General features: G+C 45.9%; 1 protein-coding gene across 8 annotated transcripts in view; it reads left to right on the top strand.

Moving 5' to 3' along the window:
- Window positions 1–5915, top strand: part of GRAP2 (GRB2 related adaptor protein 2) — a 104257-nt gene extending 98342 nt beyond the window's left edge. For all 8 annotated transcript variants that reach the window (XM_040558970.1, XM_040558960.1, XM_040558979.1 and 5 more), the window contains 4 exons: window positions 200–365; window positions 1987–2118; window positions 4157–4276; window positions 4658–5915. In XM_040558970.1, coding sequence (XP_040414904.1) covers window positions 200–365; window positions 1987–2118; window positions 4157–4276; window positions 4658–4837 — 598 coding nt within the window. In that variant the 3' untranslated portion in view covers window positions 4838–5915. The remainder of the gene's footprint in view (window positions 1–199; window positions 366–1986; window positions 2119–4156; window positions 4277–4657) is intronic.
- The last annotated feature ends 20666 nt before the right edge of the window (window positions 5916–26581 follow it).

Here is a 26581-nt window from a genome sequence, read left to right as displayed (position 1 = left end):
AAATTGATGTGTCATTTGAAATACAGAGCCACATCTAGGTCCAGTACACATAAGGGCTACCACTGGTTTACTTTCCAGAAGTCTAGATTTGGCCAAGTGTCAGAAAGAACTGTCAGGGTTCCCTTCGGGAAAAGACTTCTTCTAAGAAGACGAAGGTGCAAGCCAGTTGGTGATCTCTTACTTTTTCAACTGGATTCAGGCATGAAGATGATGTGCAACACTTCAAAGTGATGAGGGATTCAAAGGGTAACTACTACTTGTGGACAGAGAAATTCTACTCGCTAAACAAGCTGGTAGACTACTACAAGACAACTTCCATCTCCAGGCAGAAGCAGATCTTCCTGAGGGACGAACGAGAAGAGAAGGTAAACACAAACTATCCTTAGGAGTTCCTCAGGGAGAAACCCTTTTTCTGAAGGAATTTAGCTTACAAGAATATCTAGGAGGGAGATCTGTCCTTGGAAACCCAATCATATCACTGTGCTGGTGGGCCCTGCAACATAGATTTCTAGTTAATTTGAGCAGAATTTTCTGATTTTGTTTTGGATTGTGATAGAAAATGCTGCAAATCTGCACAGAGGTGCTTTGCTAAAGCTGTGCTGAGGCCTCAGAGCTGAAATCCTAAGATGCCTTGCACAACCGAGGGAAGCAGGTCATGCCTTATGAAACGCCTAGATTTCATAAGGTCTGGTACAAAGTTTGCTGTTAGGCTGTGTCTGAGAAGAATTTGAGTCTGGTTTTCCTAGCGTCCTTGAATGTACACAGAGTGCAGCTGTTATTTCAGTGGAAAGTTTCTGTGCTGAGAAGAATCATCTGTCTCCTGTTACTTAGTGAGTGTAGTAAGGGATGTGGAGGAACCCAAGGCAGAACCTGGCGCAGTGGCTGGTAGGGGGCAGATCTGGGAACATAGCAGATCTGGGAACAAGCTGTGCATTCAGGAAGGACGTAGTAGATGTTTAAGAAGGCAGGGAAATCCCAGTCCAATGAATGCCTGGTTTTGTGCCAGGAGAACAAGCAAATGACATAGTAAAGCCTGCTATGCATTGCGCACACAATAGTGGGAGTGAACGCACCTGGTCACTGCAGTAACCAAAGTCCTGCTTTACTGGGAAACGGATTCTGGTATTAAATTACCAGGATGTACAGGTAGAGGCAAGGCAGAAAGTGCACAACTTGCTCACTGAAGCAGGAGAGTGCTACAAGCTACATGTGGGTCATTCTTACTGGCTCCAATAAAGAGAGGATTTCTTTTTCAGTCTGAAGGAAGGGCTTGTGTTGTTGTCTCTTTCTAGACCGCTTGTTCAGCACTTGAAAAATGCATTAGTGGGATGTAAAATAGACACTATGGGACCTATGAGAAACAGATCACAGCAAATAATAGTTTGGGGAAGGAGAAAGAAAGACTGAATGCATGTATATCTATCAGTAAGACAACCTGTTTGGGCTGACTCTGAGCAGGGAGAGAAAGGGAACAGCATTTGCTCCAAGATGCAGACAGGCAAATGAAAGAACAGGAGTCAAGTTTGCTTTGGCAAATGCTCTGTATATTTGTTATGGTGATAGGCTCAGCAGGGTATGTTTAGCGCTCATCACAGTGGGGTTTCAGTTCACAATTAGAATTTCTAGATGCTACAACCATATGATAAAATGATAGTAATATACGGATTTTAGTGCAGAGACAAATGAAGGATAAGGGCAGTATTTCCAAAAAGATTTTGCCTCCTATGCTGGTCCTGACATCAGTGATCACATTTCCAGCCCAGCATCACCTTTTACTACCCACTTTTCGAATCGGGGATGGAGAAGATCTAAAATATGGGATTCTTTATTTGTCCTTCTGTTCAGAGGGGCAGGAGCATACTTTTGGAAGAGCCTCCAAGGTGAAGGATCATGATAATGATCAGTAGGTAATGATTGCTAAGCTTCAGTCAGGGTTGTGGTGGGAAGCAAAACCTGACCTCACTTTTGGGATCTTTCTTCCATCAGGAAAGGCGTGGTGGGAGTCTGGAACGGATGGGATGGGAAGCACTCCATCTGGGTGGAGCATCTGCAGAAGCTCATTCTTCTATATCCAGGAGATACGTGGATCATCCAGTCCCTGTACTGCACCAGCAACAGGTATTACCAGGAAAGAGGTCACATGAAGCCTGGGCACATGAAACATTGGCTTTGATTGCTTGGTAGCAAGTGAACAGTCACTTTATCAAAATCTGCCACTCTGAGTCTGCTTTAGGAGGCAGAGTCAGTTATATCTTCATATGGAAGTAGCAGCAATGATGGCATTCGCCTGGGCAGATCTTTTGGGCTGAAACAAATGACAGTTTTTATTTAGTTCTGTAATCTTTGGGACTTAATGACAAACCAGCAAAAAAAAAAAAGAAATCAGCACACTGTAACCCTTTCACTGGGAACCTAAGAGTACTGAGCTCCACCCCAAAAAATGGAAAGCAAGGGTAGTGTCTTGTGACAGTTCGGAAAAACACTCCCAGATCTTGCACACACAAATAGGTAGTTTCAGGAACTCCTCTCGAGTCTGTAGAACAAGTCAAACCTTGCTGCCTGTTTCTTCTCTGTCTTATTCCACTGACAGTCTGAACCACAAAACACATCAGGGATTAGAAATGACTATGGTAACCCTAGCAAACCCTGGCTTCCTCCAAAACATTCCTCCTCCTGTTCTGGGCCCTTTGTATTCCCTTTCATCACGTTGCACCCCTGATGTATGATGTTTCTTTGCTCTCTTGCTGGCATAGGAATGGAGAGGACAACAGCAGTCCTTGGTGATGTCTTCAAAGTTCTTCCTGATTAATTAGGGGGGAAATAATTTTCCCAAAAATCCCAAACACAGCATCATGTGAGCATCTACAAAGAAAATTATCTCAGCCAAATCCATGACACTGGGGTTGTCTCATGTCTCTTGGCAGAGGCAGTGTAGCATCAGCCAAGGAGAGGACTTGTCTTGATGAAGGGAAGAAATCCAAAGCCACATTCCTTAAGATGTCGGAACTCCTGTATCACATGGCCAGGGACAATCATGGAATGGCTGTTCTCTCATCAGACAAGTAGCATTGCCTGTCAGGGGACTGATGGCGGAATAACACAACCTCTGACAAAGCTGAGGACCTGCACTCTTTGGAGCACTGTCTATGCCTGAGTCACATTCGTTACAGAGCAGAAAGACTCAGAGGTGTGAAGTGTCCATGCAGTAAATCTTGCAGTTGCAAAGCCAAATTGAGTTCAGTCACATCTAGGCAGGGACAGCTGAGGTGCAAATTGTGCCCCAGTCTCAGGGACCTTTCAGACAGACAAAGGTGTAAGTGACACCAAGGGAGCGTGTAGAGGAGTAGGTGCAAGAAAATCAGCAGCAAGAGGGAGAAAACAATAGCTGCTCACAGCAAACACAAGCTGTTCTTCCTCCCCTCTGTTGATACAACTGATCAGATCTTGTGTCATTGAAGTACTGCTGCAACCTGAGCTAACATGATAACAGATTCTGTCAGACTGTTATTGTAAAAAAAAAAAAAAAAAAGTATAAACAACTTCGGTACATGTAAAGGCCTGAAGAGCTGAAGACGCTCAGCACTCCTTGGTTGTGCAGACAAAAGAGAACTTGCTCCCTGGATGATTTGTATTGATATGACTTCAGATGTGCAGTCATATGCAATTTTTTCTATGAAATTTTTTTTCTCTTTCCTCATTCGTTAATTGAGCTACTGGATTTGAAGGCCTGTTCCCTGCTCTTTACAGTGTGGGGCAGCCCAAAGAAAAAGTAAAGTAGGGAGACTGGGTCATAATAACTCCAGAAAGGCAAAACTCCCCTTGTTGAGCTGGCTTTTCACCTGTGACATAATAGTCTCAGGTTTTCTCCAAAACTCCCAGAAGCCAAAAAAGCCACTGGCCCCTCAGCAGATGTGGAACACAGCTGAGAACAGTCAACTTCCAACTTCTAAGAAGAAAAATCCAAAATAGAACAGTCTAAAGTGACCTCTTCCATGACAGACATTGCTTCCAGGACTGCAGCACAGGGACTGTACTGGAAGCTGACTTTTAAGATGATTTGTATGAGGCTTGGACCCTGACCACCAATGACTCTTAAAGCCCCTCATTCTTACACCTCAGTATATTCATGAATTTTCTCTTGCTGTTGTCTTTCTAGGATAGATATGGAGGGAGCCTGGACAGGAAAGAAGGGCTGCATGGACTAAGGAATCATGGCCAAGGAAGTGCAGCAGCTATGCAACGGAGACACACAGACCCCCTGCACCAGCAGACACCTGTGAGTGATGTACTTGCAAGGCCCAACTCAGTGGGTCCCTTGTCAATGGCAAGCAGTCTAGGCAATGCTACCTGCACAGAGGTTGCACGAGGAATAGTGTGTTTCGCCTGTTGAGATACATCTTAGAAGATGTTTCTGAGTCTCAAGACTCTATCACAGCTGCTTGAATGTGGTTGAATCTGCTTGAATCTACATGAGCGTAGTTCCAAGACTGTTCTCAAGATCAGTCTTAGTTAACATGCAGAATTATTAGAAGAGGGAACTTAGCATGAGCTCAATGCAATAGCCATCTGGGACTTTGTGAGTGAGCCTGAGCTCACCAGTGGGTCTGGATCAAGCATGTGATTCCTTTTTCCCTGCCTGTTTCTATCTCCTTCCCAGCGAACGCTATGGGTCCGTGCCTTGTACGACTTTGATGCTGTGGAACACGACGAGCTGGGCTTCCGCAGTGGAGATATCGTAGAGGTTCTAGACAGCTCCAACCCATCATGGTGGAAAGGACGTCTGCGTGGGGAACTAGGTCTCTTCCCTGCCAACTATGTCACACCGGTGCTCCTGTGAGGGCATGGTATGCCCCAGAGGGCCGTATCAGAGCTGCTCTTCTGACATGACAGGGACAGAGAGGGAGTGAACCTTCCCTTGCCCCCAGGACATATGGTGTTTTTGGTTTTGTCTTAATTTATTGGGAATTGATCTTCTGAAATATTGGTAAGAAACAGAACCCTTTGAAGAGGGTGGGAATTTTTTCCCCTGTTTTTTACATCCATAAAGGGGAAGGGAGTAAGAATCCTGGACTGTTTACTGAGACCTTGCTGGATCCTTCCTGACCTGTTATTACTTTGGCTAAGTATTGATAACTTCCTGCAATTAGGTTTGTTTTGTGGAAGTGCACCTCAGACAAGTCAGGCTTCAATCTTTAGGTAGTACTACCCCTTTCTTTTAGATCTGGTTGCACTCATAGTACCTTCAGGCTCTGTTTCACCTTTCTTTCAGAGGCAGGACTAATGCCCAGGTGAGTTAAATGATGATGGGTAATTACATTAATCCTTCAGGTAGGGATGGAAAGTAAGGGGTCCTTAGGCTGAGGTGCAAGGCAACCTTGACTTTTCTAAATAGTTTTTGGCTTGCACCTGTAGTACTTCCTGTGGGCATGGAATGTGTGGATATACCAGATGAAGGGACGGGGTCCTGTAAGCTTTTGTACAAACAACCAAGTGGTGAAGATACAGGAGGGTGAGAAGCTAATTTCATAGCTTCTTCAGATAGTCCTGCTCTCCTGCACTTCTGTCTGCGCCCTATAACAGCAACTTGTCCTGTTTTCAATCTGCTTTCCAAGGTACCTAAACATCCTATTTGACATCCTAGTTAGAGCAGGTCAGGTCCTTCAACTAACTGAATATCCCCTGGATTGAATAACAACAGTGGATATCCCTTACTGATACCTTTCTAAAACTGAGTTGGGGAGGGGTTGAGGATAAGAGGTTTTTCTGTTTCGTGCCAGAAGTTCTTTCCCTGAGAAGGTGGGGTGTTCAGGATCACTGGGTATACAACTCTGACTTGCCAGTGGAATGCATCATGCGACTTGTTGAGCTGTGACTTTACAGTGTGCAGACAATAAAGTTGTGGCCATTGAACAGTCTATTCTCTGTTCCAGTTTCTTTTAGATGAAATAAGGTAAATGAATAGGATTTCAAATCATTGCTGAGTGAATGCCAAGATGTGATACAAATATACAGCAAATGCACATTAAAATGATCCAAACCCCGAGAAAGAGATACTGCTGCCTAGCCACCGCTCATGCAAGTTTATATTAAACAAGCTGCCCGAATTTTTCACAACATGTGGAACCTCAGCAGTCAGCAAGGAAGTGATGAATTATCATTCTTGGGAAAGAAAGTAAAGGTGAGTGAAAAGACTCTAAAACCAAATCAGACTCAGCAAGAAAAATGTTCTTATCTTTTGTTAGTCCTAGTGGGAGAAAAAAATCCAGGAAATAGGTTCTTGGTGCAGTCCAATTCAATGTAGCTGGCCTAAATAAAGCTGCCAGCTAGAGAGAGTATTAGCAGAAAGGACCCATTGTCAAGGATTTGAGAGAACTCCACCAAAAGCAGATTATTAACGGTTGAAGTAAAATGAGAATAATTAACAAGGCATATAAGCCCCTAAATAGAATAGAAAACTTTGAAAAACACATTAAGAGCTAATCTCCATTGGCTACACGGGTGGCTCAGGAAATGGGGAGACACCATAAGACTTCCTGAGCTGGACTTGGCCCTGTTACTCTTGCAGAGGCTCTGTTCTGGGCCTTTAGCATCTCACCTTTAAAGAGGAGTAAACTCCATGTGGCTTTGTTTGGAACAAGCTACATTATATAGTGGGTTGATGTGGGGGTGTAACCTCTGTGACTCCACAATTTTGAAGTGTTTTGTTTTGATTCATTCTTTTTTAACTTTTTCCTTTTTTTTTTTTTTACTAAGCTAATGTCAAATTTGGAAGAGAGAGGTCTAATATTCAATGAGGGAGAGGAGTAAGTCCACAGGAAAGGTGGAAGGAAAGAAAAAAAGAAAGCAGTCAAAGCAGAGGAGGGATATGAATGATGATTCTTTCATTCCCGCACAATATCCTTGTTTTCCCGCATGACATCCTTGTCTCTAGACCAGTGAGACATGGATTTGACAGATGGACCACTCGGTGGGTAAGGAATTGGCTGGATGGTTGCACTCAAAGAGTTGCAGTCAGTGGCTTGATGTCCAAATGTAGCTCAGTGACAACTGGCATTCCTTAAGGGTCAGTATTGGGACCTGCACTATTTAACATCTTCATCGATGACATGGACAGTGGGATTGGGTGCACCCTCAGCAAGTTTGCTCATGACACCAAGCTGTGTGAAGCAGTTGACACGCTGGAGAGAAGAGACGCCATCCAGAGGGACCTGGACAGGCCTGAGAGGTGGGCCTGTGCGAACCTCTTGAGGTTCTACAAGGCCAAGTGCAAGGTCCTGCAGCTGGGCAATCCCAAGCAAAATACAGGCTGGGGGGAGAATGGATTGAAAGCAGCCCTGAGGAGAAGGATCTTGGGGGTGTTGGTTGATGAGAAGCTCAACGTGAGCTTGCAGTGTGCGCCTAGAGCCCAAAAGCCAACCGTATCCTGAGTTGCATAAACAGAAGCGTGGCCAGCAGGGCAAGGGAGGTGAGTGTCCCCTTCTGCTCTTGTGAGACCCCGCCTGGAGTGCTACGTTCAGCTCTGGGGCCCCCAGCATAGGAAAGACATAGACCTATTGTAGTGGGTCCAGAGGAGGGCCATGAGGATGATCAGGTGTCTGGAGCACCTCTCCTACAAAGACAGGCTGAGGGAGTTGGGGTTGTTCAGCCTGGAGAAGAGAAGGCCACAGGGAGCGGCCATCCAGTGCCTAAAGGGGCCGACAGGAAAGCTGGGGAGGGACTCTTTGTCAGGGAGTGTGGCGATGGGACAAGGGGTAATGGCTTTAAACTAAAAGAGGGTAGTTTTAGATTAGATATGAGGATGAAAATCTTTACTCTGAGGGTGGAGAGGCTCTGGCACAGGTTGCCCAGAGAAAATGTGGATGCCCCATCCCTGGAGGTGTTCAAGGCCAGGTTAGATGGGGCTATGAACAACCTGGTCTGGTGGGAGGTGTCTGGCTGAAACAGAAAAAAAAATGGTGCGTTCACCATTATTCCCACTATGTCAAATCATCTTTCAATTAATTCTTTTTTTTTTTTTACTAGTTACTTTTTAAATTGGAAGTAATGCCTCCTTTTCATTTCCTCGGCACTCTAAAGACCCTCTTGGTAGTGAAGATGTAGTTGCACAAAATTAATTGAAGATAATGCACTTAGCAGTCTGATAGCTTTTTCACACATTTGAAACCCCTTTACAGAGATTGACTAATTAAGCAAGCCTAAGTAGTTCATTGTAAGTACCCCCAAGTTAAGTCATGATTCTTCTGAGGAAGAGGTAAATTTCCACGTGATTTTTTTTAATTGATGTTTAAGGAATTAATACTTAAGGTAACTAGCATTAAAGGGCTGCATGCTAATTATAGACAGCACATCAGGACCACAGCTAAATCATGGTTTCCCATTACAGGCAGCACCTGATGACACCAAAATTACTAGGCAGCATAGGTTTCATGGCATTTGTGATAACAAGACTGGTGCCATGTCCTGCGCTACCTTGCACAGCTGCGGCCAAGCCTTGGTCTGTGAGTCCCAGTGTCACTTTTGTCCTGGGGAGCAGAGGCAGTGCTACCTGCAGGTACGGTGCGTGCCAGCAGCTGGAAGGCACAGGAGTCAGGCTGCATTTTTGTACCCTCCCACAGCATAAGTTGTTTTCCTCACAGCAAAACAACAGCACAGAGAACTGTGGCCCTTCCCAAGTCAACGGAGCCCCTGGTGACAAGGAGAGGTGTTGGGAAAGGGGACAATTTTGCTGAGGTGGAAGACGCTGTACCCACAGGGTGGAGGAGTTCTCCATGCCCCATCTTCTGCTGGAGTCTTCCCACAAAATGAAATCTCCCATAGGTCAGGTCAATTAACAAGAGAGACACATTCCTCTCCTCCACCCCTGTATCACTCCAACCTTCCTGTTTCTTCTTCCAGCTGGTTTTAATAACACAGTCCTTGTTAACATTGTGGTGCTTCGCTCACAGCTATGCTATGAAAGCTTCAGATTCTGCACAACAAACGTGTCAGCAACTGAAGATGGTAGGCCTTAAGATGATGGTGTGGTGCACTGAGCTTTCCAGGCATTTGTCAATGTTTGGCAAAGAACTAACCCTCCAGAACACAGCCTGAGACCCCACTGGGAAACCGAAAAAAAAGGGAAGGATTAAAGAGGAACCCAGAGAAGTGTTTTGCTGGTATTTCTCTTAGGCAAGAAAGATATTTCATGAGAAAAGAGATGGTAAACAGAGATAAAAGTAGGAATCATATGTGGGAAGGCAAACATTATTATACCAAATGAAACAGAGGAAGCTGGACTGCACATGGAAAAATAACAGTTTCATGAGCACAGCTGAGCTGTGCTTTCTCCTGTCAGAATGAACTTTTCGCCTACATTCTGCCACAGATCCATATTTTGTTTATAAAAGTCTCTGTGATTAATACGGCTGAGCGAAAAACAGTAAATGGAAATCTCTTTTCATGAGAAAGCTGTCCAGACGCTTTTCTGTATCACAGAACAGAGATGTCTCTGTCCTGGTGTACCTGCTTATCCCAGTGGCTGCGCTCACTGGAGCGCTGAACGGGCACGTGCCTGGTTCCCATATGGCTGCTGACAACGTAAGAGCACCAGGGAGAGGATCCTCAGCACCAACACAAATCTGCCCGGGGTGGGCCTACTAGGCCAGTTCCCCTGCACCAGGCATGCAAAGGCATTAATACAACAAGTTCCTCGATTGTTGGCTTTGCTTTGTGTGTTTTTTGTTTGTTTGTTGTTGTTTTTTGTTTTGTTTTTTGTCTGTCTTTTTAATGAAAAGTTCTCAATTTCAACGGGCTGTGCAGGAAATTCGGAGCTTTTCACCACAGACACCTGTTTGTCACCATTTCTGTGCAGCAGCACCTCTCATCCTTCCTCCCAAATGGGACGCTGATGCTGCAGGCTCTGGGAAAGCCATTTTGCCTTCAGCCCTCATGAAGAGCAACCAAAGAATGCAGCAGCAGCAGATCCAGCAGCCAAAACCATGTGGCTGGGAGAAATCAGCCTGGAACAGCAATGTGGTATCAACTGGGACAGCAGTGCCCCAGCAGCTGTAGTCCAGTGCCAAGGTGAGGGGCGAGCTCTACCCTGAGTGGGAAGCAGCAGATCTGCAGTTGTATCCATGCCACATCACAGGGACAATAAGGATGTCTGACAAGACAGAGATGCGGCCATCTGGCCTAGGATTGTGCTCAGACTCTTGCTCCACTTCCACAGCTCTCTGCCAAGGAGCCTGGGTTGCACCAGAGTAGGTGTGAGAAGTATTTGGTAATGCTGTTCCCTCCAAGGCTGCCCAGGGCTGCTGCCTGTCCCTGCCTAACATGGCCAGGAAGCCTCCCTGCACCTCTCTGCAGCTGCAGCCCGTCACCCCGCTGTCCCTCGATGCACCAGAAAGTCCACCAGATGCCTCATTTAAAATACCTGTTCAAAGCAATTGGCTTAGCTGCTTTTAAATGAAACCCTACAGAGATCAGTTGAAACCGTTAGCGTTCCCTAGATGATCCAGGCAGTAAGATCTACTGGTTTAAATGTACACGTGGACTGAAGAACTCCTGACACCCAGCCACTCTTTGCTGCTGAAAGCTTTGCATTTCAGTGGGGAAGCGTGAAGTGAGTGTGTGATAAAGCCTTTAATGGCCCTGAGGAAGAGGGCAGAGCATCACCAATTTCTCCAATTTTTAGAGGCAGATTTTCTGTGACAGAATTCAGGAGCCTTAATTTGCATCAGACACAGAAGATGTTCCTTACATAAGCAGAACTGACAGTCAAAAACAGCCGAGGACTTATCTGTGAGGTGCAGGACAGCGGGGAAACAGGCGAGTGAGTATGAAAAGTTCACCGACCTTTGCGCAGAGGGAAAATTCAAAGCACATTGTCTGCTGTCACTGTGCAAGAGAGAGGGATGCTTGGCGGGTGTCCAGTCTGCTAACATGAAAATGCAAAATTTTACAAATGGCAGGTATGCAGGGATCCTTGTAGACATGCCAAAAGAAAATTAGCAGAGGTAACAAAGGGAGGAAGAAGAAACAAACAAATTAAAAGATGTCTAGATATCTTGCAGCTTCTCCCTGCTAGTCCAACCAGGCTCATTTCCACCAAGAGTTATGAAAGATATTGCCATGGCAAGTCTGTTCAAATAAAAATGAGCACAAATCTGTGGAGGAAAAAAAAAAAAAAAAAAAGGCAGTTTAGGACTTGAGTCTACCATCATGCACTTAAAGCTATAAAACTGTGACAGCGTCCTGAGAGCATGGCAGCAGCTCCAGTCGCTGTTTAAGAGGCGCCCCTAGGAAACCATCCTGTGATGTCCAACCGTGGATAAAGAAAAGGAAAGTAAAAGTAAAAGAAAAGAGGCACCATCTCTATGGATCTAGAGGTCATTTGCAGTCACATCAGTTGATCTGTTCTAAATTTGTAGGAAAAAGTAATATTTCTTGCAGGTTTGTTACCACCACCAAGAGGTGGGGGACCTGCCCCATGCTCTGCCCCCTTATAGGGTTATATTCATCTGAGGGGACTGTATGTGCATTGCCGACAGCTCGTTCTGAACTAGCAGCTTTTTGCCTCGCTTGGCAGAGGTGCGAATACAAGGCGTGTGGCAGCAGCAAGCCAGCTCTCTGTCCTCCCGTATCTGTTTATCTGAGCTTGCCATTGTGATGGCAGCTGTTTGCCTGTTATCAGATGGAGATGGTCTGGTAAAAACAATGGCTGTGATTTTGTCAGCCCCGGTGAGTCAACCTAACAGCCACCCTGCACAGAAGGAACCACTTGTTTTCTGCTGGGTGACCGAGTGAAGTCAGCTCAGCCAGCGAGGCCCAGAGCCAGCGCAAGGAGCACGGTGGGAACATGCAGCCAGGAGAGGAAAGGGGAAGGCAAAGCCTCCCGCTGCTGGCAGCAGGTGCGATTAAATCACCTCATCCTAGGCTGCAGGCTCAGCAAAACGAAAACTGACATGGCTCTGAGGTTGGCACGATGCCTTTGCATGAACAGGGAATCCTCTCTTTAAAGCTTGGTTAGGAGACACGGGGGGAGTGGGAAAGGGGGAAAGATCTTGGATCTGCTGCAAATAGTATGTCCTACGCCTCCTCTGTGGAAGCTCATGTAAAAGCTTTTCATTCAAACAGCAAAGCTGTGAGTTTGCTATTTCTTGGACTGCAAATTAAAGTAGGAAAAAAAAAATCCTAACATGTTCACACTAGTAAAGCTCTCAATCATTCAAGTTATTATCAGTGCGAGCTCTGGTGGGGAAAGGAATGTGCACAACAGTTTTCAGAAGAAAAAAAAAGAATAATAGAAAGAGGCATCTCGCTGCCCTGTGAACCAGCTAAATTAGTGCCACTTGTTGCTGATGCTCCTCTCTCTCTGGGTGGGGTGCAGCTATCAGTCGTGTTTATCAGGTTGGAGAGCACACCAGTGCTTACAAGCTTAAATCTTCAGCATCAGCTGACCCAAATGATAGCTGCTGGTTCTCATTTAAAATGTGCATGACTCGAAGAGGGCAGGCGTTTCACAAGCACTTACACAGCAGAATGTGTGCTGGAACAGCAGTGGTAAACATCTTGAATTTAGGAGTCCAAAAATAACAGGTAAGGCTTCAAGATACAGAGATGGGTGATTTGTACTTTAGACAAATTCTGACTGAAAATAAAGCATGCCTATTTAACAGAGAACATACATGACCACTTGAACAGTTATGGTTATAGGAAGCTGGACAACATGGCCATGCCTGTCTCTTCCGTCTTCTGAAGCCTCTGGCTCTGTTAGGGAATTGAAAGCCAACAACTCTGATGAGAGATACCATTGCTAACAAAAGGTTGGTGTTGTTTATTGTCCTTACAACAAATGTTTAAATATGAAGCCTGTTTTTCTGAGAAGCTGGCTTCCCTAGGTCTAGAGGAAGTTGCTACTGAACAGCAGTCTGTTTTAGTGTGAGCGTGTGGCTGTGGCACACGCAGGTTTGAGTGTGACTGGGAGGAGGAAGAGGAGGAGGAGGATATCCAAACAGTTTGTGGCACTGAGCTTTGGCTGAGTAAGTCACTGTTGTACATTTTAAGCCCATGGAGCTATTTTGATTTTTAATGGTTAAGTTTCTACCTCGTTATTCTAGAAAGAGATTGTAATTTAATTTGATAAGATCTTCAGGTAGGGAGGCAAAGGGTGTGGGTAGTGATTTACTCCTCTTTGAAATTGTAATTATAATCTTTCGTCTATTTAAAGAATCTTTATATTTACCTGGGTAAGGCAGTCTAATATGGTCAAAGCCACATGGTTTTCTTTTCTCATGACTCAGACAAAGCTGACCACAGCTCCAAAACTCTCCTCAACGTACTCATAACATTACGCTTTATTGTTTCTACCTTCCTTATTTTTGCAGCCTCCAGCTTATTGACAAAGCTGCTGCAATGGTGGTTTCTTTTTCCCCACCTTGCCTGCATAGGGAAAACGCGTCATTTTGGAAAAACAGCTGGCTAGCTTAGAGCTAGAGCAGCTCAGTAAATAACCCAAGCTGGTGACTGTGGCATGACTGTTTCGCAGTAAGCGGTCAAGCCAAGCATCCTGCATGGGTGCATGCAGTCCGTGCAGTGGAAGTTGAGGACTCTGGAGTTTGCCCACCTCGTGCAGAGTGACAAACCTCACAGCAGAGTCAGTGAAGAATGACTGTGTTCTAAATGCAGATAAACGACTGTCTCACATAAAGAAGAGCTATCATGTTGAGGAATACAGTGCCCAATGAGGTTGAAGCCTAGCATATAGAAGACACGTGTTCAAAAACCATTAACCAAGACTGACTAACCCATTTTTAATGCAGCTGTCTTTTGTTCATGCAAAATTCAAATTTATGTTGAGCATCCTGTTACTTCGAGCGTGGGTGCAAAGCTCTTTCTTGTAGGATGTGTGCTGCTGGTATAAACAAGGCTTGGCTGGCTCAGCACTGCGATCACAACAGCCTCCTATTTGCATCCTGCCACTGTCTCCCTTTGCACTCCCACATTAGCTGGAAGCACTTGCCTTCATCATCACAGCTTCTAATTCCTTTGTCCTGCATTCCCAGCTCAAATGCTTCATTACGATCCTGAAATTCATTCGGCATTGTTCCTACACTTTGCCATCACCTTCTCCCACACCAGTGTGTACATCTGCTTTCCATTACAGTTGGATGGTTTGACCAGATGACCTTGGAGGTCTTTTCCAACCTTTATGATTCTGTATTTATTTTTTTAAATGTTGTTTGTATTGTTATAGTATTTGTTAGTATTATTCACAAGTTGCCATAAGCACTTGGGGACGCTAAATCCAACCAAGAGCCCCTGGGGCTGGCACTGTGTCCTGGTCGCAGAGTTCCTGCAGCTTCCAGCTCATGATAAGAGGTGGATACAGGCAAGTAGACAGGAGCAGCACAAGGAAGCATTGAGGCAGGATCAGTTACTGTGATGGGCCAAAGCAGCAGGTGTTTTTGTCTCATCTGAACATCTCAGCACACGCTACACCTGTAAATTATTTCCCTCCCTGACTTGAAGTCTGTTTTGAGAGTTGTTCATGCAAAGTAGTGTGGCTTCCCCAAGCCCAGTGGACACAGATGGTGGCTGGACCCCTCCAGCCATGCAGAGGCATGGCCAGCCAGTCCAGGTGTGGTGAGTCTGGCATGGCCTTACCATGCTCTGCTAGTAGTCAGATCCTTTACCCAGGGATAAAGAACACTGAGGAAAGGAGAGTCCTCAAAGCAGAGGTCACCAATCTATGTGGGACCACATTTTTTATTTTTTAATCTGGAATTAATATTTTGCCTCACCTTGTCAACTTGTAGTTTATAAGACAGGGCAGACCTTCCCTCCCTGTTGGCACAGCACATGGACAGTCGGGTCAGGAACTGGTCCAAAAGTTTGGGTCGTTGCTGTGGTATGGAAGATTGATTGCAATTAATAAGGGATGGAGCTGAGAGGCCCCCTGTGATGAGGGGATCCAAAGTCAGCAAGTCTGGCAGAACGCTGTGAGGTTTCAGCTTTGGCATCAATGTCTGTATTTTAGGAAGCAGCAGCCTGTGCTGGATCAGTGGCAGAGCTCAGGCAGCAATTAGAAATAAAAAAGTAACATATGCCAGCTAGGGGAAAGAAAAAAAAAAAAGAGGGAGAGACTGCAGTTGTTCTAAAGCAGAAATTACAAAATAAAGAAAACTGACAGGAAAAAATGAATACATCAGGGACACAACCCTGGCTGGAAAAGCTAAAAATGGTAAGAGATTTTAAGAAAATCTGGTACAGAAAAAATAGTTAACGTGTTTATTGATATAGGGAAGACATGGGGCCTTGTGTTAGTTTTTATGGAACAAGCACTTTACGTTGAACTTGGCAATCTTTATCCTACAGCTTTGTCCCCATTCCCCCCCAAAACACAAGGGGTGAAAGGAAGATGGCTTTCAAATCATTGCCTGGACGTAGCTATGCTGAGAGATGATGTGGCTGGTTCAGGAAATAAGACAGCTGGACCAACAAAGGGGGAAGAGGACGGTGTCTGTTGAACCATGACTCCCAAGCCCACGAGTCTGAGCGCCACTCTGAATAGATGACAATGAAATGGGGAGTCACAAAGTCCCGAATCATAGAATCATTAAGGTTGGAAAAGACCTCCAAGATGATCTTGTCCAACTGTCCCCCTACCACCAGTATCACCTACTAAACCATGTTGCTAAGCACCATGTCCAACCTTTCCTTAAACACCCCTATTCTTGAACTCCAGCAGGCTCGGTACTGTGACCACTGCCCGACCATGTTCTGGGTGGAGAAGCTGTTCCTAACACCCAGCCTGACCCTCCTCTGTTCTAGCCCCATGCCATTCCCTTGGGTCCTGTCGCTGTCCCCAGAGAGCAGAGCTCAGCGCCTGCCCCTCTGCTCCCCTCGTGAGGGAGCTGCAGGCCGCCATGAGGCCTCCCCTCAGCCTGCTCTGCTCCAGGCTGCACAAACCAAGGGACCTCAGCCGCTCCTCATACGTCTTGCCCTCCAGACCCTTCGCCATCTTTGTAGCCTCCCTTTGGACACTCTCTAGTAGTTTTATGTCCCTCTTATATTGTCGTGTCCCAAACTGCACACAGACCTTGAGGTGAATCCTTACAGAGCTCTTTATTTACCCACAAAATTACTTATATTAATGGCCTCTAATGCCCATTAGTTACAGTGGGCCTCCCTTGTGTATGTGGGAATCCTTGCTTGAGGATCTGAACCTCCGAAAAGGACCCTCTGAGCACTGCAGTGATGCTGGAGCCTCTTCTGCACCAGGGCTGCTGCAGGGGAGCAGCGCTTGGGGCCAGAACGGAGCATCCAGGCCCTGCGGCACGGGGCTGCTGCGGCACGCAGGGCACTCCGGCACAGCCTGCTGACATCCTGGAGCAAAGTTAATTGCTCATGTCTTCATTTTAGCTCCCTGGCTTTCCCACTGATGTTCCTTCCGTATTGCTACGGTTTAGCATCCGTGGCCGCCTCTGGTCCAGAAGGTCTGCTTTCTTCCCGTGGTGACATCTTGATAGGCAGCAGAACTAGTAGGGTAGAGCGCTAGGAGGTAATTAGCATTCAAATAGGTCAGGAGCTCGCTTGGGGGTTGTGCATGACTGGGTTTTCCCAACTTCTTGTCAGAAACAAGTGTTGATAGAGTGAGGGCAGTCACCAGCGGTGAAACTGCAAGTATGAAATCGAGCCTCGATGGTGCTTCAGAAGAAGTACGTGGGGACAAGGAGGAGTTCACCTCGTGCGTTTGCTCATCTGCAGGGAAGGGAAGTCCATGAGTGTTGCCCAGAAACTACAGAGCATGCTGCAGAGAGCTCAGAGTTGGTTCCTGCACCTCTCCTCTGCCCAGGACAATCTCATTTCCCTTCTGGTGGATGCAATATGTTTGGTGCCTCTCTCCCATCATACAGCGAGCTCGCTGGTCCCTTGTTTTCAGTGTAGGCTAATGTGTAGGTAGACTACTGTGTGTATGTGTGTGTTTGTAGAAGTTGTAGTTAGTACCTGTTTAGATCTGTGGGTATGTGCGCTTGTTAGGAGTTTCATAATTTCTCCTGGAGTTTCCTTATGTGTAAAATGGAGATAATAACACGTAATTACCTACCTTGCAAGGCTGTTGTAAGGACAAATTAACCAATGCATGTGTGGGTGTTTGCAGATGAAAAGCGTGATATTAAGACTAAATATAATGATTGAATGTTGTAGAAGAGAGTTTGTGTTTATTATGGTGATTGAACATGAGACGAGAGTGCTTTGCGTATTTATTTCTTGTGCAGTACCAAGTATTTGTGGAAGGTGGGAAGCTGGGGGAGCTGAGCCTGGGTAGGTGTCAAAGAGATGGTTAATCTTTATATGCTACCAGCCCCCTTCTCCTCCTAACTAAAGCTGATGCTGAATAGGGGAGAACAAAACAGAGGAATAAAAATAGGGCCAAGCTACAGAGGAAGGGAACGAAAATAAAATACAATTAAAGATCATGATCTCAAAGAACAACAATGCACAAACTGAATGGGAAAATAAAAGCTAGGGGAAATGAGGACAGGGGAGAGAAAAGAAACTTCAAGAGTTCATGATGTTAAATTATCTCAGTACACAGAGTTATGGAAAGTAAACACCAGTTTAAGAGGCATCACAAACAATTGATGGAAAGCATATGCAGGGAAAGAAAAAGAGTGGAGTGGAAAGGAGGGACGGAAGAGATGCACTTAATTATTTTTTTGTTTTCATATCATTAAGTGTAATGGCATCATTCTCTTATTTCCTATGCTTTGTCAAGAGGCACTTCTTTGCAAACCTTAAGATGGTGTCAAGTACTTTAGACACTTTTTCCATGCATTACAGGGGTAGGCTGGTGAGAGCTAAGGTAGGGATGCTTTTGTCAGGCTGAGAATGGCCCTGTCTGGTTTCATTTGGCTTTCATGCCGTCCCTGGAGAATTAATGGAACAAATTAATTTCCACCGACTCCAGTGAAGCTGTACAGGGAGTGAATCAGACCCATTTGCCCTGCTAAATGCAGCTGCCACCGCAGCCCTGTGAAACCCTGATCCAAAGTCTATTTCAGGTCTAACCCAGAATGTTTTCTGATTAAACACAGAAAATAAAACCAAAGCTCAATCTCTCAGTGAGTGTGGCACGTGGGTGTGTAGGCTGCCCGGAGGAGTGGCAAGGGCAGGTGGGCCATGAGAAGGACAACAGGGTAAATAGCCACCACACTGCAGACCTCAGGACAGCCTTTTTTTGCAAACCGGGCTGGGTTGGAATGAAAACCATCGGCCAACATCTCTGCGGGGTCCTGCAGCTGGTTTCCCTTTGCTCCTTCTTTCTCTCCCCCTCTCGTCTCTTCAGAAATCTCTCTCCAGATCCTGGATGGCTCCTCTTCTTCACCTAGTCCTCGTTTCACATCTCTTCCTCGCACCCCAAAATTTATTTTTAGCTGACTCACCCTCACCTCAGTATTCTGACCCAAATTAATCTTTTGTGTAATTCAACTGACTAAAATTGACGTAAATGGAGTTACATCAGAGCTGAAATTAGCCCAGTCTGACTAAAATAGCACCTGCCTTCTCCACTGAACCATTGCTCCTCTCTTCCCCACCTCCACCCACGCACCATGGCTTTAGTATTTCTTTCTCTCTCTTCATTGCTCTTTCTCCTATGCCCCTGCGAAGAACAGGTTGTGCTCCTGGTGACTGGTGTTGCCCTCTCCTCTTCAGCATCTGTTTTTTCTTCATCCCCACATCAGAGGCTGTCGGTCTCTGTTAACAGAGGTGCCTCGCCTGCGCCCAAGCCTTCTTGCGAGTCCAACAGCTTTTCATCTGCCATTGGATTTCGCTGACTTTCATGTTAGGGAGGCACCAGCTGAGTTCAGAGCCTGGTTGCAGTGGGCACTTCACATGCCTGTAGTAATGACAGTCCTACGCCAAAATAATAATAAAAAAATGTAAGTCAATGAGCTGAGACTTAAAAAGTGGAGGAGGGAAGGTAGGTGAAGGCTGCAGTGATGTGCCAAAGGTAGCACAGCAGGATGACTGCAGAGCCGTGTATGTTAAACTTCAAGCTCCCCTTCCTCTTCCATGATTACATTTCTGCCAACACAGCGTTTCTTATCATCTCCTACAACCCCAGCCTTTGGGCCATTACCCTCATGCATGTTTTAATCACCTCCTTTACTGTCTTTCTCACCTCCTCTGACTTTCTGATCTCTTTCAGCTTGCCCTTGCAGCCTGTTCGTGTTGGCTAGGCTTTCTTCCCTCCTCTTGCAAAAACCCTGTCTGCTTCCAGGACGCTCCTCTCTGGCTGAGCCGTGCTTTACGTTTGGCAGTGTGCTCCACCATTCATCCGTATCTGGGCATCTCTCTGGGGCAAGGATTTACTCCATAATTGCCCTAGCTTATTTATTATCATGGCATATACATCTGCAGTGTTATGCAAACTGTAAAGGCTTCTAGTTCTAAAGGTCACCATGGGCGTAACTTGTATTTACCTTCCAAATACAGATGAGCTCAGAACAAAAGGGACTGGCAGGCCATTGAGCAGATGAAGGCGGGGAATCTCCTGACCTAACTAATTTGGCAGGTCAGTGTTCATAAAAGTAGCTTACCTGCACTGCTGTGGAGTCCCACGGCAGTATATGGCCACATCAGCCCAGAAGGCATTCACGCGCTGAGCATGCAGAGCAGGAGCATATCCATTTCCCATCCAAAATGTCAGGCTGCCCCCCCTACATCCCATATGCTACATCCCGTATGCTTTTTGCAGGAATAGTAGAAGGATAAATTAAATATTTGTGGAAAAAAAAATGCAAAATGCTAAGCCATTAGTTGCAGCCCTTCCCAAGATCATCCGCTGTCTAATTGCGTTTCCTGCCTCGCTGTGGCTTAGGTCAATTGTCAGCATGGGGCAAACGTGGGGTGGGGGGTGGAAATCCAATCAGTGCTTCCTCTACTAATTGGCAGCCTCAGCAGAGTGGACGTAGGGCCATGAAGACTGGACTCTGTCATCCTGCCTGTCAGAGCAGAGGTGCTCCTGGAGGGATGGGGATCTGCCACAGGCTGCGCACTTCCCCAGGGGCTGCAGCTGCCTCTCCAGCAGAAGGAAATAAAGACAGGAAGGTGGGGAGGGAGAAGGTGGGGGGGGGGGGTCTGACAAGCAGAAACATGCTGCTTAGCCAGCCTGGCTGGAAGAGTTAAAGGAAAAATGCCCCATAGTCCTTCCTGGGGGAAGGTTTTTGAAAGATCCCGCTAAAGGATGACATGGCAAATAGAAAAGAGTAGGTAAGGGGGATAGGTTAAACAAACACCAAAAAACAGGTCTGGGGGTTCTCCATCCTCAGGAGAAAAGTGGGGGGAAAAAAAACACTATGGATAAGCTCAGAGCTGTGGCTTATTTCTGCTAAAGCTCCTCCCTCCCTTCCTCCTATGCATTTTGCATGAGGGTGCCAGCATGATAACCTTCTGCAGCCTCAGAAAAGACTGGGGTGTGGGGGACATCTGTCTGAAAGGTATCCCTTTGAAGAAAGAAATTTAAATATGATGACCTAAGTGTTAAGATATTAACAATAAGAATGCTTTACGAATCTGGATTAGCTCAGAATCCATTTGATTATTTTTAAACCTTTAAGACTGAAATCTGTAAACCTTCCTAAGAGAGATGCCACGTATTTTAGAATGAGCAGCAAAACCTTGATTAATTGAGTTGCAAAATAAATGGATCTAAAAACTGTCACTGGAGGAACATAAGTGCATTATGCATTTAGGTTTTACTTGGGGAGAATTCAAAACCAGATATTTCTGCCACTGCTGATCTGAAAATACAAAATTCTCTATGTGAATTCAGGTGCCTGCAGACCCAGGAGGGACAGCCTGGGTCACTGTCCCTGTGTCAGGACCAAGCCTCAGGCTGGCTGGCTTAGAAACTTGTCCCTGCTGATGTCCAAGGTAGGAGCATCTCCTGCATCATGAGTAGGGGCTGTGCCAGTCACTCCTTTTGGGGCTGCGAGGATGCGGTGCTACCTGGGGCATCATTTTAGCCTGGGCTATGTGCTGCTGTGCAGGGTCAGAGCTGATGAAGGGTGCTTTGTCCACAGTAACAGCAAGCCAGAACAGAGGCAGGGGATGTCACCTGGTACCTTTTTTTAATGCCATTAGTTCTGGATTTATAAGGCAAAATAATTAAATGGTAGATTCCAAATGCAACTTCCTGTAACGTTTTGCTTTTGCAACTCTTGATGCACCTCTCTGGAAACAGCCCTTCATGAGGGAGGTCTGGTTGGCTCCTTTTGTCTGCTGGACGGAAACCCTGGCAGGTGAATAGGAGGGAGGCATCCCCTGGAGCTACCGGTGCTGCTGATAGAGCAGCTCATCTCCTTTGCATTCCCTCTCTGGAGACTTTAAAGCTAAATAGGCCTCAGAGGTCAACATGTGCTGACCAATAAAGGGCACCTTCCAAACCCAATAAGCACAATTCTGCCACATCTTAAAACTTAGCTGCATCTCTCTTTGTGCTCATGAATCACAAATCTGCTCGTTCCACTGACAGGTCTAAGCCCACACTTCTGCGCCTGCTTTCAGAGCAGTCACTTCTCTTTCCTGTGCTGTTCCCTTCAAGCAGTTTTGCTTTTATTGTGGGGACCAGTCTGCTTCCTGCTTGTTTATTTTTGTAGTTAAGAGACCACTTCAAATTCAAATTGGTCTAATAATTATTAATAGCATAATACATTAATATTCTAATGAATATTAATTAGCCTAATATTCTCCCTGCATCCAATAAGCTTCACAGTTTTATTCTTTCCTCCTCCTTATAAAAACCAGGAGGGTTTTTGTTTGTTTGTTTGTTTTCCATTTTTTTGCTCTTTAAGCTCCCAGGATGGCTAAAACTTTGTGGACTCCAGAGCCTCATCTCAGCTTCCTGCTGCTCTCCCTTCCTCCACTGTCTATGCAGCTTTTCATTTAATTTGTTCACTCTTGGACATGTCATTTGTCTCTTATATTCCCTCCACCAGCTCCTTCTTATCCACCACGTAGCCTTTGAACATCTTGCCTTCAGCGTGTAACTCCATCTAGCCTTCATCTTCCACCTCACCTTGCTGTGCTGGCGGATGGCCATCCCTCCTGTCTCTGCACCATGACACCCATCCTGGCCACCCCTTGGTGTACTCATTGCCTCTCCCCTTCCAGCTCTCACCTGAGCGTTTTCTTCCCAAAAAGTCAGTCACAATGCACACTGATGTGCAGCCAGGACATGGGCAAGGACAAGATGCTGCAGCCTTGTTGCTGCCTTACTGTCCCCGTGCCACCATGGCCAGTGTTCCTTTGTCTATAAAGCACACTGTTTTGAGAGCTGCATCGTTATAGCTGCAATTAAGCATCCTATTCAGGGACTGCTTTGCTTCTTCCCCACTATTTTCTTTTGTGAAATCTTCCAGGCAGGGTTTGTCTCACTTAGACTTTATAGCTGTCTGGCTATTTCCCCTCTTTGCAGGACAGGCCAAAGGAAATGTAGGTGATGTTGTTTTTTGGTTTGTTTTGGTTGGTTGTGGGATTTTTTGCTTTGTTTTTTAAGATCTTCCTTGTAGCAGTCCTGTGAAGTAGAGCAGTATTTCCCTCATTTTACAGATAGGGAACTGAGGCACAACAGATGACCTGTCCGTGGCGCCTCAGCGTAGCTCAGCTGTGTTCAGAAATGAAACCAGTTTTGAGCCCTTGTGTCTATGGAAGTTGAAAGATTAAGCAAGAGGGCTGGGTCAGCATTATTTCTTACAGGAAACTGCCTCAAAGGGTTGCCCTGTAAATGGGAGCAGCCAGGGAAAACAGCTACGGGCCTTTCTCTGTGTGCTCAGTGAGCAAATACCTTGCTGCAAGAAATAAGCCCACAAACACAGTTGCTCCTTTCTGCTCTGTTCAGAGGACTCTTTACCTATTTACTCTCCCATGGAAGCAACAGCTGAAAGACTGAGTGGGAGGCCAGAAGCACTTGACTCAGTTGCGGCAATTCTCCAATTCAGCAGCTAGGTTTTCTCCCTGAGGCACTGTAATATGATAGAAAGGAAGCATCTGAAAGCATTTCTTCATCATCATCCAGATTGCAGCCTGTCACTGCTGCAGAGGTGACACACCTCCCCTCTGCCACTTGCGGCTCTCTGGGTCGCTGGAGGGAGAATGGTGAATGCCAGCGCTTCTTCCTCTCCGCCCTGAAATCACCTCGTTTCAGACTTTTTAAGTCTGCCAACACCAGGACGTGACTAATGCACCCAGTGCCACGCTGCGTTGGCAGCCCTGGAATTTCAGATCCAGGACGAGCCGAGTGTGGCTAGCCCCGTGTGTCATGTTCTTCCCACAGTCGCTTGGATGCCACCTCCAAGAGAACAGAGATGGGGAGATGCAATCTGCACCAAGCCTTTGCAAGTCTTGCTTTGGTGCCAGCCGGCACAGGGAAGGAGTAGTATTTAATAACGACCACAGCGCAGGCATTTATTTACTCTTCCATCTCCAGACGGCAAAGCCCCATCGCCTCAGGCTGAACCGTAGCTGGGACTGAGAAATGGAAAACACTCTCTTCTATCTTCTATCCCTTAAGCTACCCTCTTTTCTTTGCAAAACTCATTTTCAACCAGTTCCCGCTTCTTATCAAAACAGCTGAAAGGTAGTTTGGTTGACCAGGGAGCTTTTTGTAAATCAGGTTGGTTTGTTTTAGAGAATACTTCCCTTTTCCCACCACCCCCCCCCAAAAAAAAAAAAAAAGGCTTTCAACCGTTTCATAGCAAAAATGATCCTTTTTTTATAATATGGTCCCATGGAAGAAACAAGATGTAAAGAGAAGGTAAGGGGAAGGCATCAGAATTTTATTCCCCAAGACCTGAGCACCCAAAGTTGCATAACAAGAGCCTGTTGCAGTTTGTCACAAGCAAAACACCACTGGGAGGTTTATCAAAAACTATTGCATGAGATGGGCTATTTAGGGACTGAAATTACACAGGAAGGATAGGCAAGAGAGATGTATGGGACAAGCACAGTTACAATTAATGCTAAATATAAGTGTCATATCTTTATCTAATGCACAACCTGCACTGCCTTGCAAAGGAAAGTGAAGCAATTAGGCCCAAGTAAGCAGAATATACGTGGGAGGTGTTTGAAAGCAGAAGATTTAAAACACTGTAATGGGGTTGGGGAGGGTTACAGCGAGAGGTAATATTTCCTGATAGGTTAGTTTATATCCTTTGGAAAACGTCTTGGAACCAGACCAGAAAATTCAGCTAGACCTTAACCGTGATTTGGCTGGGACGACACCCAAACAAAGGTCAAAAGAGATGAGACCCAACCCTGCCCGTGCACATGCAGCCCCTCCGGAAAGTAATCCCCAGGAAAAATAAATAAATCAAAGGTCTAATATGGTAGTTCTCCTTGGATTTGCAGCTGCCTCAGCTCAATTCAAAAGCAGGCTTCCCCTTTCTTTTTTCTCTCGAGCCAGTGCTAAGGTCAGAGAGGAAAACCTGAGCTGAAACAGTAACGAACTTCATCTAGAGTGGAAACCGGAATTCACTCCTCGGCCCCAGCCAGGCACAGGAATTTCCACACACCCTCCTTTCTGTGTTTCTGCTTCTGCAGTCCTGAAGGGTTGGGTTACCTGTGGGATGGAGAGGGCAGTTTGTTTGCACAGCTCTTTTTGCCAGTCTTTTAGGTGAGGCTGTCAGCCAGGGGGTCGGGGAATATCAAAAGAGACTGGATCGTCAGACTTTGTAAAAATTCCATATACAAAATACGCCTGGTTGGAACATATAGCTGGGAGAATAGGTGGGCTGGGGTGGGGAGGTGGGAGGGTGGGGGAGCATGCATGCATTGGGAAAGGGTCTCTCTCAGCTTTTGTACAGCTTCATGCCCCTATTTCTCATATCAACACACAGGCAACACTTTGTCTTTTAATGTGAGAGAAGGGGGCTAGACATCTCATCACAGCAAAATGAAAATCTGCTGCTTTCACTTGGATGTGGGAAACATTCACTCGCTTTTAAATATAAAACTAAACATACATTTGTGAACTTACTGTCACTTTCATGTGGGAGCCTTAGCTGAACACAAAAGATTACATTGTGCAGCTACAATTGAATAGAGCATATAGGATTAAAGAGATTTTATTTAGCCACACATGAAATAGCAGAACTGATGGCAGCCTCTGGTACAGAAGGAAAGAAAACAAAGCCAAGTAGTTCAGTGAGCACTGGTGCTAACAGAGCTGCATCCCCTGTGTATTCATGTATCGTGGCTGATTGACTAGGGTGTCTAAGATGGCATAAACTGCATTTGAAGCTTTTCATACAGTTCAGGAACTTATTAGTCTTTCCACTTTTATGGAATCTTTGAAGTCTAATAAGGCATGAACCCTTGTTGCAACTTTCCCTGCCAGGGGACTGTGATAGGGTCTCTTTTTGCTATCAGGCTATTTATTTTCACAAAACCTGTAGGGATGTAATTATGCTTCAGCCAAACTTGTTTGAAATCAGCCAGTGGGTTCAAAAGTTATTAGAGATGGCCAGACAAGAGACAGATGGAGACACCATGGCCATGCAAGCCTCTTTTCCATAGGAAATCAAGCTAAAAGGACATACATTGAAATTATTTTTTAAAGGCGATATGATAGGCAGAGGAGAAGATTTCTGCAAAGCGCAATTTCAAATTTTAAGTGAATTTCATGCCAGGAAGAGCTATTGATGGCAGTCTAGAATACTAAAATTCTCTCTTCCATCTAAAGGAGAGGAACAGCAGGGAAGAGCTACAGTGCCCCACCTCATGCATGGATTTTTTCTTTAAACTAACTCACCCTGAGCGCAGGTGATTGCTTACAGAGAGGATACAAAGAGCAGCTCCAACAGCTCTGTTCCTACAGTTTGTGCATTTTGCATATGTGAGCAATTAGGGCTAATCACATATGAAAAGCACTGCAAATGCCTCTGAATGTTTGTATTTCACCATTGCCTTGCCTTTATCCCCATTTCCTCGCTCATCTCTGCCAGCTCTGTCCCAGGGCTGCAAGGGGGAAGAACTGCTTTTTATCCCTTGTGTATGCACTGCAACTACAATGGGGCCTGAATCTTGATGAGGGCCCCTAGCAACTATCACATACCACGCAAAAATCATCATTTAACATAACAGCCCCCGTCTCTCAGCTGGGACACGTGCGTGTGTGAAGCTGGGGGTATTTATTCACGCTCCCAGCCACAGCAGTGCAGTTTTATTTCCAGCTCTGACACCAGCCTGCTGGGCAGCCTCCGGCGAATGGCTCTGTCATCCTCCTGTCTGTAAACAGGGCACCCACCTCCTGCTTTTTGGCTTTTTTCGGGAGTCGCCGAGCTGCTATTGCTGCTCTTTTGGTGGGTTTGAAAAGAGCCGGCTAGCAGCCAGCTGAGGCAGACAGACCCTGATTTGCGGCCACCGTCACGCTCTGCCTGCGTCCCCTCGTTCCCCATGAATGGAGTCACCACCTTCATAAGGAAAGAGGGGAAAAAAAAATACAAATCTTTTAAACAGATTTTTGCATTTGCGTGCCTCCACACTGTAGGGCTACACCAGCAGCCTGACTCTCCTCGCTTGAGGCAGTCAGGGC

The sequence above is a fragment of the Cygnus olor genome, chromosome 1 (assembly GCF_009769625.2).
Source record: "Cygnus olor isolate bCygOlo1 chromosome 1, bCygOlo1.pri.v2, whole genome shotgun sequence".
NCBI classification, from domain to species: domain Eukaryota; kingdom Metazoa; phylum Chordata; class Aves; order Anseriformes; family Anatidae; genus Cygnus; species Cygnus olor.
This window is presented reverse-complemented; position numbering and strand designations above follow the sequence as displayed.